Source organism: Podarcis tiliguerta (genome assembly GCF_965153285.1).
Source record: "Podarcis tiliguerta genome assembly, chromosome: 12".
Lineage (NCBI taxonomy): Eukaryota > Metazoa > Chordata > Lepidosauria > Squamata > Lacertidae > Podarcis > Podarcis tiliguerta.
The window spans coordinates 55,986,572-56,000,429 of NC_139545.1; the positions used below are offsets into that span (position 1 = coordinate 55,986,572).

At 48.1% G+C, this 13,858-nt stretch overlaps 1 protein-coding gene across 2 annotated transcripts in view; it reads right to left on the reverse strand.

Moving 5' to 3' along the window:
- KIF9 (kinesin family member 9) overlaps positions 1-13,858 on the reverse strand; it is a 41,762-nt gene that overhangs the window by 16,056 nt on the left and 11,848 nt on the right. For both annotated transcript variants that reach the window (XM_083406270.1, XM_083406269.1), the window contains 8 exons: positions 13,618-13,765; positions 10,769-10,833; positions 8,798-8,875; positions 7,182-7,250; positions 3,709-3,813; positions 2,625-2,680; positions 1,567-1,657; positions 146-279 (listed from right to left, as the gene is read on the reverse strand). In XM_083406270.1, the coding sequence (XP_083262396.1) occupies positions 146-279; positions 1,567-1,657; positions 2,625-2,680; positions 3,709-3,813; positions 7,182-7,250; positions 8,798-8,875; positions 10,769-10,833; positions 13,618-13,765 (746 nt within the window). The remainder of the gene's footprint in view (positions 1-145; positions 280-1,566; positions 1,658-2,624; positions 2,681-3,708; positions 3,814-7,181; positions 7,251-8,797; positions 8,876-10,768; positions 10,834-13,617; positions 13,766-13,858) is intronic.

Sequence of the window (13,858 nt, forward strand, 5' to 3'; positions counted from 1 at the left end):
CCACAACCCAGCTGCCAACCCCCCCAAGCCCGCCACTACAGCAGGCAAAGAAGCAATGCTCAGGGCTCCGCATTTTCCACGGCCCACGGGAGCGTAAGAAATCCGAACTGGAGACGCCTGACTGTGGGAACAGGAGGGAACCAACCTGACTTGCTCCTTGCCTCTCTTTGCTTTCGTTTTCTTCCCGCCGGGCTTGGATGAGAAAGGAGCGACTCCGATGCCAAAACCTTGCCCGTCAACTTCCCCAACCAGGTGGCCCTCGGCATCAACCAGTCCTGCCTGGCGACAGTGGAGATCGGAGGGGCTGCTTAGCGGTTTCAAATCTCTGCCCCTGGAATCTGCAGCTGGGATTCCACTCATGGGGAAATCTGCCGCCTCTCCAGCAACTTACATACATACACACAAGCCCAAACTCTGAGGACATCAGAACATGAGAGGAGAGGTGCTTATTATGGGATGTTTGCAAGCAGGATCTGAGCACAAGAGCCCACTGTCTCCTGCAGTTTCCAGCAAAAAATTCAGAAGCATTGCTGCCTCTGTTTTTAGGATACCAGGATTATTCCATTGAATTGGATTCCATGGGTTTAAATTTGGGAGGCAGGTTAGGAGTGGAAATTGGCTGGGACACGGAAACACTGTCTACCAGCTGCACCTGGTACGCAGGCTAAGACCCTACCTGCCCGCAGACTGTCTCGCCAGAGTGGTGCATGCTCTAGTTATCTCCCGCTTGGACTACTGCAACGCGCTCTACGTGGGGCTGCCTTTGAAGGTGACCCGGAAACTGCAATTAATCCAGAATGCGGCAGCTAGACTGGTGACTGGGAGTGGCCGCCAAGACCATATAACACCGGTCCTGAGAGATCTGCATTGGCTCCCAGTACGTTTCCGAGCACAATTCAAAGTGTTGGTGTTGACCTTGAAAGCCCTAAACGGCCTCGGCCCAGTATGCCTGAAGGAGTGTCTCCACCCCCATCATTCAGCCCGGACACTGAGATCCAGCTCTGAGGGCCTTCTGGCGGTTCCCTCCTTGCGACAAGTGAGGTTACAAGGAAGCAGACCGAGGGCCTTCTCGGTAGTGGTGCCCGCCCTGTGGAACGCCTTCCCTTCAGATGCGAAGGAAATAAGCAGCTATCCTATCTTTAAAAGACATCTGAAGGCAGCCCTGTTCAGGGAAGTTTTTAATATTTAACGCTGTACTGTTTTTAACACTTGATTGGGAGCCGCCCAGAGTGGCTGGGGAAACTCAGCCAGGTGGGCGGGGTATAAATAATAAATTATTATTATTATTATTATTATTATTATTATTATTATTATTGAACCGTGTTTTTCTGATGTGGGCAAACAGAGCCATGTGGAATGTGTGGTCTGCAAAATGTTGCTGGGCTGCAATGCCTCTCATTGTAGGGGGCCATAAGTTTTCCGGGGGGTGGACCTTGAAGTGGAACCAAATATAGAAGAATTAAAACGCAAATGTTGAACCTGGCTCTGGGTTCCAGCCCAATGATCTCGGGCTCCCTCCCTCCCTCCCTCTCTCTCACACACGTGTGCTAGTGCACAAACACCAACCTTTTGAACTGCAGACAGGGTTGCGTAGTCGTTTTTGTCTATCAGCGTGTATTTATTCCGCAGCCTGGCCTCCACTTCCTGCTCTTGCTGGCTAAAAAAGAGAAACACGCACCCATACCGTTGGGCTGAGCTGTCGCGGCCGCATCCTGCACCCGCTACCCCTGCTCCACTGTGCCAGGAGTACGTGCAGGAGCCAGGCCCTGTGACCAGTAGGGCTTCGCAGGACTGGGGCCTTCCTAAGTTTGTTCTGGAGAGGCAAGGCGCGGCCGCACAGGTGAGGCTGATTGGTAACTCACTGCACCTGGTGGCAAGAGCTGGGAAGGGATATAAGGTCAGCATTTCCCTTCGGCTCTTTGCCATAGCAACACGTTTCCTGTCTTGCTGTGTTTGGCTTCTTGCTTTCTGATCCTGGGACCTTGGCTCCTTGACTCTCGACTCTCAGACCCTTGACTTTGTGATTCCTTGCTTCTCGACCCTTGGACCCTTGACTTTGTGACTCCTTGTTTCTCGACCCTTGGACCCTTGACTTTGTGACTCCTTGATTCTCGACCCTCGGACCCCTGACTTCGTGACTACTTGCTTCTTGACCCTCGGACCTTTGACTTTGTGACTCCTTGATTCTCGAACCTCGGACCCTTGACTTTGTGACTCCTTGCTTCTTGACCCTCGGACCCTTGACTTTGTGACTCCTTGATTCTCGACACTCGAACCCTTGACTTCGTGACTCTTTGCTTCTCGACCCTTGGACCCTTGACTTTGTGACTCATTGCTTCTCGACCCTCGGACCTTTGACTTCGTGACTCCTTGATTCTCGACACTCGGACCCTTGACTTTGTGACTCCTTACTTCCTGACCCTCGGACGCCTGGCTTCTGGACTCTCGTTCCTGCTCCCACCCCACCATCTTGCCCCCGGTCCCGACGTCCTCAGCCGGGACTTGGATCGCCCTGACAACGGCATCGTAGGTGGACGTTGTGAGTGAGAATTACAAATACCAGCAAAGGGTTTCTAAGTGCAGGTGTCAGCGGAATGTAAGCACAGGCGAGCCAAAGCACTTACCCCAAAATCATTTTGAACTGGTTGAATATTTCGTGGATTTGTCTGATGCTCAAAATCTGGCAAAGCAGAGGGAATGACATAATGAGGCAGGAAGCCCTGGCCAACGTTATCAAATGTTTCACGGTAAAACGAGAGTGGGGGTCAGCAAACCTTTTCAGCAGGGGGCCGGTCCACTGTCCCTCAGACCTTGTGGGGGGCCGGACTATATTTTGGAGGGGGAAATGAACGAATTCCTATGCCCCACAAATAACCCAGAGATGCATTTCAAATAAGAGGACACATTCTACTCATGTAAAAACACAGATTCCCAGACCGTCCGCGGGTCGGATTTAGAAGGTGATTGGGCTGGATCCGGCCCCCGGGCCTTAGTTTGCCTACCCATGGATGAGAGGGTCAAATTAGCTTCCTGCTGAGGGACTTGGTTGGCTGCTATGAGAATAGTATGTTAGATAAGGGGCCTTTGGCCTGATCTCCCCTTAATCTATCTCCCCTTAATCTACTGTATTTTTTGCTCTATAAGACTCACTTTTTCCCTCCTAAAAAGTAAGGGGAAATGTGTGTGCGTCTTATGGAGCGAATGCAGGCTGCGCAGCTATCCCAGAAGCCAGAACAGCAAGAGGGATTGCTGCTTTCACTGCGCAGAGATCCCTCTTGCTGTTCTGGCTCCTGAGATTCAGAATATTTTTTTTCTTGTTTTCCTCCTTCAAAAACTAGGTGCGTCTTGTGGTCTGGTGCGTCTTATAGAGCGAAAAATACGGTATATGGCCCTGCCTTGTGCCTCACTGCTTCCGAATGAGCAAGAAACTATGATTTGCCCAACTCATCTCTGAGGACACCCCCCGGATCTGCAAGATGACAATTACAGTGGTACCCCTGGTTGTGAACGGGATCCGTTCCAGAGGCCCGTTCACAACATGAGCATGTGAGGGTCGCGATTCGCTGCTTCTGCACATGCGCGTGACATCATTTTGCACATCTGTGCATGCGCAAGCGGCAAAACCCAGAAGTAACCCTTTCTGATCCTTCTGGGTTGCCGCGGGTCGCAACCTGAAGCAAATGTAACATGAGGTATGACTGTACCTACATCTAACTCATCTATGGTTCCATCGAGGTAACGGCGGACTTGAGAGCTGATCTCTGCCACCTGGATTTCATTCAGGGGCTCGTAAGACACTGGAGGACGGTTGAGCTGCAAGCATAAGAAAACAGAAGGTCGGCCGTTACGTGACGGGGCAGAGACAGGCCCATCCCTGTTCTCCATAATGCTAGACGTTCTCCTGGCCATGCCAAAATCGTTTTCCGTCCAATGCTTCACAGAATCGTAGAGTTGGAAGGCCCCCCCAAGATCCTCTAGTCCAGCCTCTCTCAACCTGTGGGTCCCCAGATGTTGTTGAACTATAGCTCCCATCACCCCTAGCTAGCAAGGCTAGAGCTCAGGGATGATGGGAGTTGTAGTCCAACAACACCTGGGAACCCACGGGTTGAGAACCGCTGCTCTAGTCCAACCCAATGCAGGGATCTCGGCTAAAGCATCCATGACAGATGGCCATCACTTTAAAATCTCCAAGGAAGGAGAGTCCACAACCTCCCGAGGGAGTTGGTTCCACTGTCTAACTCAGGGGCCAGCAAGGTTTACCTCGCCTGGGCCAGTTTACTCCAGCAGACATCCCTCTGTGGCCCAGATCATGTGCGCGGCCTCAATTTCTGGCAACTGCGCATACGCCATTTTCAGCGTCTGAGCATGCGCAGACACGATTTCCGGCACTGCGGAAGCGAGTTCCTGCACTGTGCTGATTATATATATATATATATATATATATATATATATATATACACACACACACTTTTATTAGTTTTTGTAACATATTATTTCCGACAATCATATAACATAGCTTCTTATCTTATACATTATTTTAGACTTCTGTCATCACCTCTGATGATTTTCCGTTCTTTATCACTTATTCTGCATTTCTTAAGTTCTCTATTACTCTTAATTATCATTAACTAATAATTCTCCTCACAGTCTTTCTTGAAATATTTCAGATAGTCCTCCGTACAGAACTTCTTGCAATCCTACTAGCATAATCTGCTCATTACAATTTCTTTTCAAATAGTTCATATATTTACTCCAGTCTTCTAAGAATCTCTGGTCCCGCAGGTTTCGAATCCTTCCTGTTAATTTATCCAATTCTGCATAGTCCATTTAGCGCAGCGCATGGGAACTCGCCGTGATTTAGCGCAGCGCGTGAGGACTTGCCGGCTTGGTTTGGGGGCGGCTTGTGGGCTGGTGAAATGACCTTCATGGGCTGCTTGTGGCCATGGGCCTTAGGTTGCCTAATCCTGGTCTAGCAGCTCTCACTGCCAGAAAGTCCTTTCTGATGCTTCGTTGGAATCTCATCTTGTAACTTGAATTCATTGCTTCGAGTCCTACCCTCCAGAGCAGGAGAAAGCAAGTTTGCTCCATCTTCCATGGCCTAGCCCTTGAGATGGCTATTATATCTCCTCTCAGCCTGCTCTTTTCCAGGCTAAACATACCCAGCTCCCTCAACCATTCATCCTAAGGCTTGGTTTCCTGACACTTAATCATTTCGGTTGGGCTATCTCTGCACCCGTTCCAGCAAGTCAACCTCCTCCTTAAATTGTGGTGCCCAGAATGTCATTAGGCAGTGAAGACCACAGCCAGCTTCCCCACTGTACAACCTTCAATTGTACAACTGTACAACTGTACAACCTTCAATTGCTTGCCTAAAGGTAGGGCCATCTACACACCATGGACAGCTGGAATGCTATTAGCATTTCTGGCACTTTAGAGTATGCAAAGCATTTCAAAGACATTAGCTTGCTGCAGAATTTACAACAGCAATGTACGGTAAAAGCTGGAGCAACTGTTTGCACACAGAAGGTCGCAGGTTCAATCCCTGTCATCTCCAGGTAGGACCAGAAATTGAATTGGTCTGACCTGATATACGGCATCTTCCTTAAATAGCTGAGTGATATCACCAGGTTGTGGCAGATGCGGCAGGACAGAACCCAAGAGAATGACCAACCCAGTGAAGTTACGGCTAACACAAGATCTGGACCAGGGTCTTCATGAGTCATATCTCAGTCTCTTAGTCATTGCACTATACCAACCAGCCTTGTAGCAAAAAGCTGCCCATTATGATGTGTGCGTGTTGCTTGTTTCTATGGCTGGACAACTGCAGTACAAAATTCGGAGAAATCTGAATTTCAAAGGACAGCTCTGCTTTGCTTCGTATATTGTTTTGGGTTTGGCAGATTTGCCTTGAAATTGAATTGAAATTGAAATACCTTATTGTCACTTGTACAACTTGTATACAGTGAGATTAGACGAGCACCCCCCACTCGGCTCTCTTAGTCTTAATTCCCCTCGTTTACTGACGCACACCCACCAAACCCAAAAGTCAGCTGCCCTGTTGTTATCTTTTCCTTCAGCAGCCTAACAGCCCACGGATAGAAGCTGTTCTTTACCCTGTTGGTGCGACTAATCCGGCTTCTATATCTTCTGCCCGAGGGCAGGAGATCAAGAAAGTGCTGGCCAGGGTGTAAATAATCATCCCTGAGAATTTTCCTCACTCTCCTGAGGCAACGCTCTTCCGCTATTTCATCTGGCGGATTCACGGGACAGCCCATAATATCTTGTGCTGTATTCACCACCCTCTGTAGGCACTTCCTATCAGATGATGTCAAACCAGCGTCCCACACCGTGATGCAGTAGGAAAGGACACCTTCTATTGTGGACCGGCAGAAGGAGATCATCAAATGTTGATTGACATTGTTCTTCCGCAATACAGTGGTGCCCCGCAAGACAAATGCCTCGCAAGACGGAAAACCCGCTAGACAAAAGGGTTTTCCGTTTTTCGATGCGCTTCGCAGGACGAATTTCCCTATGGGCTTGCTTCGCAAGACGAAAATGTCTTGCGAGTCTTGAGATTTTTTTCCGCTCCCCACCCCTTTTTCTAAGCCGCTAAACCGCTAATAGCCTTTTAGCAGCTAAGCCGCTAAGCCGCTAAGCCTTTAATAGCCGCTAAACTGCTAACAGCGCTAATCTGCTAATAGGGTTGCTTCGCAAGACGAAAAAACCGCTAGACGAAGAGACTCACGGAACGAATTAATTTCGTCTTGCAAGGCACCACTGTACTCTGAGATGGAGTCTCTGTTGGGCTTTCTTAACCACCTGGGCTGTATTGATTTTCCAGGTAAGGTCTTCACTGAGATAAACGATAAACTGAGACAAATGTGAATCAAATTCTCCCTCACTCTCCAGGGCCGGGAGAAAAGTGGCTAAGAACAGTTTATGGGGAAAAGGGAGAGAAACACAGTCCAGCTGCCCACCCCACGCTGTGTATTAAAGTTTCCTCACCATCCCTTTATCGGTAGCTGGCCCAATCTGGGTTGGGTGATGCCACCATCACCGAATCATGCAGCTGGAAGGGAATATCTAGTCCAACCCCCGGAAATGCAGGAATCACAGCTAAATAATCCTTGACAGGCGGTCATTTTCAAAGCCTAACTGCGTCCCCAGAGGCTGTTTCTCACCAGGCTGTTGTGCATGGCCAGCTCCTCCTTCAGGTAAAGGACTTCTTTTTCCAGAATTTTCACCATTCGCTAAGCAAAGGGAGAGAAGGAAAGGTGAGAGTGAAGCGGGAAAGAGAGAGAGAGAGAGAAGTAGAAAGATCCAGAGCTGCGTTTCACTTTCCAGTCCTTCCTGGTTGCCGTCATCTCCCCTACTCTACCTCAGCCAGCAAGAAGAGATTTATATCGCTATATTTATTCTATTTGTTCTATTTTTATTGCAGAAATTAAGAAACAGCCTTCCGGCGCATTTGCAATAATCAGGGTGACTTACAACTATTGAAGGGACGCGGGTGGTGCTGTGGGTTAAACCACAGAGCCTAGGGCTTGCCGATCAGAAGGTCGGCGGTTCGAATCCCCGTGCGAGACGCTCACCCACGAACCATGTGCAGGTAGGGTCTCACAGCCCAAGCAGTTAGTGACCCCATTCACTTCCTACTGTTTAGGAAAGTTTTTTAATGACTGATGTTTTTTTTTTTGGTTGTTTTTTTTAGAGCAGCGCATGGAAACACCGTTTACCTTCCCACCGTAGCGGTACCTATTTATCTACTTGCACTTTGATGTGCTTTCGAACTGCTAGGTTGGCAGGAGCAGGGACCGAGCAACGGGAGCTCACTCCGTGGCGGGGATTCGAACCACCGACCTTCTGATCGGCAAGTCCTAGGCTCTGTGGTTTAACCCACAGCGCCACCCGCGTCCCTAATGACTGATGTTTTAATGTATTTTTAATCTCCTGTTGGAAGCCGCCCAGAGTGGCTGGGGAAACACAGCCAGAAGGGCGGGGTATAAGTAATAAATTATTATTATTATTATTATTATTATTATTATTATTATTATTATTACTACAGTCATACCTCATGTTACGGACGCTTCAGATTACGTCTTTTCAGGTTGCGTCCCACAGCAACTCAGAAGGGGTTACTTCCGGGTTTTGCCGCTCGCGCATGCACAGTGCTAAATCGCGCTTTGTGCATGAACACAAACACCAAATTGCACCGTGCACCTTGCGCAGATACAGCAATTCAGGCTGAGCTCTTTTCAGGTTGTGAATGGGCCTCTGGAACTGATCCCATTCGCAACCAGAGGTATCACTGTATTATTATTATTATTATAGTAAGGTAAAGGTAAAGGACCCCTGGACGGTTAAGTCCAGTCAAAGGCGGCTATGGGGTTGCGGCGCTCATCTCACTTTCAGGCCAAGGGAGCCGGCGTTTGTCCACAGACAGCTTTCCGGGTCGTGTGGCCAGCAGGACTAAACCGCTTCTGGCGCAACGGGACACCGTGACGGAAACCAGAGCAGCACACGGAAACGCCGTTTACCTTCCTGCCACAGCAGTACCTATTCATCTACTTGCACTGGTGTGCTTTTGAACTGCTAGGTGGGCAGGAGCTGGGACCGACCAATGGGAGCTCACCCCGTTGCAGGGATTCGAACCGCCGACCTTCTGATCAGCAAGCCCAAGAGGCTCGGTGGTTTAGACCACAGCGCCACCCACGTCCTACTAACCACTCATCCACTGACCAAACCTCTCTTCCCAGCCAGCCAGCCAGCGGAATTGCCCACACAGGGTAGCACCTACCTCAGGGTTTATTTTTTCGTTCACAATTGGCTCAGTGGTCACCCATTTCATCCTGGTGGCAAAACGCAGCGTGGACAGCTGAAGAGAAATGAATGTCACTTAGCAATTGTCCTGGAGTCAAGAAAACCATGCCCAAGAGCCTATCTGAATGCCAAATAATTATTTTGAATTCCTATCTGCCCTTCACCTCAAGGTTCCAGTGCCGGGGGGGCAGGGGAAAAATCCAGTTCCCCACCCTTGCTCTTAAAGAGGCTTGGAAATGGACTGGCATGTTAATGTATACGGGTTTATGCAGAGAAAAAAGGACAGAAAAGATGGTAAGTTAGGTGTGCTCAGTGCTTTTTTTCTGGGGGGATGCAGGGGAATGCATACTCCTAAACAGTTTGTGAATCTTTGTACTTCTTTTTTCCAAATTCAAAATCCATTTTCGTTTTGTAACATAAGCCTATTACATATACCTACATCTGGTGGGAGGGCGTTCCATAGGGCGGGCACCACCACCGAGAAGGCCCTCTGCCTGGTTCCCTGTAACTTCACTTCTCGCAGTGAAGGAACTGCCAGAAGGCCCTCGGAGCTGGACCTCAGTGTCCGGGCAGAACGATGGGGGTGGAGACGCTCCTTCAGGTCTACTGGGCCTTTGCGGCCGTTGAGGGCTTTAAAGGTCAGAACCAACACTTTGAATTGTGCCCAGAAACATACTGGGCGCCAGTGTAGGTCTTTCAGGACCGGTGTATGGGTGGGGTTCAATCACATACAGGAGAATTCAGGTTGCAGACTGTATACCCTAATGGGCACTCTGCACATGCCCCAACGTGGAACCCAGTGCAGGTGGGCTAAAAGTGGTGTTGCACATTCTGGGAGATGATTTATAATGAAATGAAAAAGGTATTCAAATATACCTTTCTGAAGAAACCAGAGGCCTATCTCCTGGGCATGGTCGGCCAATTGGTGTTAAAGAAGGACAGAACTTTTTTATGTACGCAACAACAGCAGCAAGAATACTTATTGCGAAGTATTAGAAGACACAAGATTTACCCACTCTGGAAGAATGGCAGATGAAGGTGATGGACTACATGGAACTAGCAGAAATGACTGGCAGAATCCGAGACCAGGGAGAGGAGTTGGTGGAAGAAGACTGGAGAAAATTTAAAGATTATCTACAGAAATACTGCAAAATTAATGAATGTTAAAATGTTGGAATTAAGTTATTTGGCTTCAGTAGAAATGTTATAAGGATTTAAGTATAAATAGATTAATGGAATTTTAAAAGTAAAATAAGGTTAGAATGTGTTAAGATAATTATTTGACAGATAACAGAGGAAGATGGAAAGGAATTGCTGAAACATTTGACAGAAGCAGAATACAAAAAGGGAGGTGTGAGGAGGTCAGTGAAACAAGTGAATGAAAGACATTGAAAGTGTTTGAGTGTTTTAAATTGTTTTGTTTGGTTATGTGTTTTGTTTAGTGTTATGTAGTGCTTTTTCTTTTTTTTCTTTTATTGTATTATATTGGCTTGTATGTTTCTGTTTTTTGTGGGGTTTTTTTGGTTTTGGAATGTTTGTGCAAAAAGCAATAAAAATTATTTAAAAAAAATAAAATAAAAGTGGTGTTGCACAGATATCCCACCGGCAGTCTAAAGTGGAACAGTCCACTCTCGTTCTGCTGCCTATGTAGAGCACACCTTAAACCAGGGGTACCCAATAAGAATAAGAATAAGAATATTTTATTTATACCCTGCCCGTGATGCCCTCCAGCAATTTCCAGACTCCAGCTGCCATCAAACCCAACCAGCACGACCAAAGGCCAGGGGTGATGGGGAGCTGTAGTCCATATGGAGGCTGCTACATTGGGGCTCCCTGCCTTCAAACAATCCCAGTTTTGCATTTTGGGTGCATGTGCCCTAAGCACCTGGAACGGTCACTTCACTTCTATCCATGTCTCAGTCCCTTGAGTGCCCGCCAGGAGGCTTACCGTCTCCACAATGTGGATGGCTTCACTGCAGATGTTGGCTACGAGGACCGTGTTGCAATTCCCGCCTAGGAGAGACACAAAGGAAATGAAGGCTGGAATCTGAGTCTCTGATTCTACTTGAAGGGCACCATTTATTTGCTGACATCCATCCGCCAAGGAACTCCTGAGTGCCCCAGAGAATTCTGGGAGAAAGCTAAGGAGCAGGACCCATGTTCAGTGCCCAAGGCATGTGGGTGGGTGGACTAAAGGTAAAGATAAAGGTACCCCTGCCCGTACGGGCCAGTCTTGACAGACTCTAGGGTTGTGCGCCCATCTCACTCAAGAGGCCAGGGCCGGCGCTGTCAGGAGACACTTCCGGGTCACGTGGCCAGCGTGACATCGCTGCTCTGGCGAGCCAGAGCCGCACACGGAAACGCCGTTTACCTTCCCGCTAGTAAGCGGTCCCTATTTATCTACTTGCACCCGGGAGTGCTTTCGAACTGCTAGGTTGGCAGGCGCTGGGACCGAACAACGGGAGCGCACCCCGCCGCGGGGATTCGAACCGCCGACCTTTCAATCGGCAAGCCCTAGGCTCTGAGGCTTTTACCCACAGCGCCACCCGCGTCCACCGGGTGGGTGGACTAGTTGGGCCTTTAATAATAATAATAATAATAATAATAATAATAATAATAATAATAATAATAATAATAATTAATAATAATTAATTTCTTATTTATACCTCGCCCATCTGGCTGGGTTTCCCCAGCCACTCTGGGTGGCTTCCAACAAAAGATTAAAATACAGTGGTTCCTCAGGTTAAGTACTTAATTCGTTCCGGAGGTTCGTTCTTAACCTGAACTGTTCTTAACCTGAAGCTCCACTTTAGCTAATGGGGCCTCCTGCTGCCGCCGCACCGCCGGAGCACGATTTCTGTTCTCATCCTGAAGCAAAGTTCTTAACACGAGGTACTATTTCTGTGTTAGTTGAGTCTCTAACCTGAAGCGTATGTAACCTGAGGTACCACTGTAGTTTGTAAAGCATTAAAAGCTTCCCTGAACAGGGCTGCCTTCAGATGTCTTCTAAAAGTCAGGTAGTTGTTTTTCTCTTTGACATCTGGTGGGAGGGCGTTCCACAGGGCGGGCGCCACCACCGAGAAGGCCCTCTGCCTGCTTCCCTGTAACTTGGCTTCTCGCAGGGAGGGAACCGCCAGAAGGCCCTTGGAGCTTGACCTCAGTGTCCGGGCAGAACGATGGGGGTGGAGACACTCCTTCAGGTATACAGGACCAAATCCATTTAGGGCTTTAAGGGCATTTCTGAGCCCTTTAATATTTTAAAGAACTTTAAGCAGTACACGCTATTTATAATATAAAAACGATATCCATTAAAACAAAAGTGCTATCTAGAACCAATGAAACCAAGGCTAAAGCAAGAAAAAGGGATTTGAGGGATTCATCTGCATAAATGCATAAAAATCTCCACTTAAATGGCTTGTTGAAAGAGGACCCTGGCCTTTCAAGAACCACGGAATTCCCTATAAACCTGCCCACTGTCTCTTCAAGCCCTGCTCTGTATACCCTGCAATCTGAGGTCTGGTGATTAATAAAGGCAGGGTCTTTTCTCTGATGGCCCCCAGGGTGATTTTCAACAGTGGACAGGGCCAGAGCCAAAAGTGAGGCCAGATTTGCACACTCTTAACAGAGATATGGGGACGCGGGTGGCGCTGTGGGTTAAACCACAGAGCTAACTAGGACTTGCCGATCAGAAGGTCAGCGGTTCAAATCCCCGTGACGGGGTGAGCTCCCGTTGCTCGGTCCCTGCTCCTGCCCACCTAGCAGTTCGAAAGCACGCCAGTGCATGTAGATAAATAGGTACCGCTCTGGCGGAAAGGTAAACGGTGTTTCCGTGCACTGCTCTGGTTTGCCAGAAGCGGCTTAGTCATGCTGGCCACATGACCCGGAAGCTGTACGCCGGCTCCCTCGGCCAATAAAGCGAGATGAGCGCTGCCACCCCAGAGTCGGCCACGACTGGACCTAATGGCCAGTGGTCCCTTTACCTTTAACAGAGATATACATTCAACACAAACCATCACAGTCACACAGAGACTTAATGCACACACTATCACTGGGATTTGGTTAAGCTCATTCTTCTCTCATTTAGGCTACAAAGCATCCTACTCAGAAGATGCTCTAAAACAGGGTTCCCAAACTTGGGTCCCTAGCTGTTTTTTGACTACAACCATGTAGATGATGGGAGTTGTAGTCAGTGCTTTTTTTCTTTAAAAAAATGTTTAGGGGGTACTCTCATTTTGACTCAAGAAAATCACCATTTTATAGTTCAAATCGGGGAAAATAAATACAGCAGATGGACAGAAGTTCAAAGATTCACAAAATGTTTAGGGGTATGCGTACCCCCAGAAAAAAAGCACTGACTACAACTCCCATCCTCCCTAGCTAGCAGGACCAGTGGTCAGGTCAGGGATGATGGGAATTGTAGTCCAAAAACAGCTACAGACCTAACTTTGGGAAACCTAGCTCTAAAATGCTACCTGCTGCTGTTAAATGTTTAACTTTTGAAACTGCGAGGTGGGAGGAGAGAGAGAGAGATTATTTTCTTTTTAATGGGAACCTTGCAAATAAATTATAGATTTTAATGGCAATTTTTTCCCTGTTGGCCACTTTAGGAGCTGTTTAACAGAGAGGGGGAACAGAAGCAACTACATTTTAGAGATCAGGTGAGGTTAAACCAAGCTCAGAGTGACGCCATTGTGTATTAACAGCCCTGTCAAGGCCAGATTTGACATGAGCAGGGACTTGAACCCGGGTTCGCCCAAACCCAACACTCCAGCCAGTACCACAAACCCAAGTCCTTACCCAATGAATCCTTCAGGGTGTAGGTGAGCTTGCTTTGGCGGAAAGGAACGTGTTCCCGGTTACGGTCGGCCAACGCAATAATAACTTGTTCCAAGTACGACAGAGACCTGTTGATGTAAGTTGCTTCCTTCAGTCCAAACCCCTCCGACTGTTAAAAAGGGGGGAAAAGAGGACACCTTAGAAAGTGCGGTTTACGTTTCATTTGAATTATTTGATCTGGCCTTTCTGTATAAACTACCTG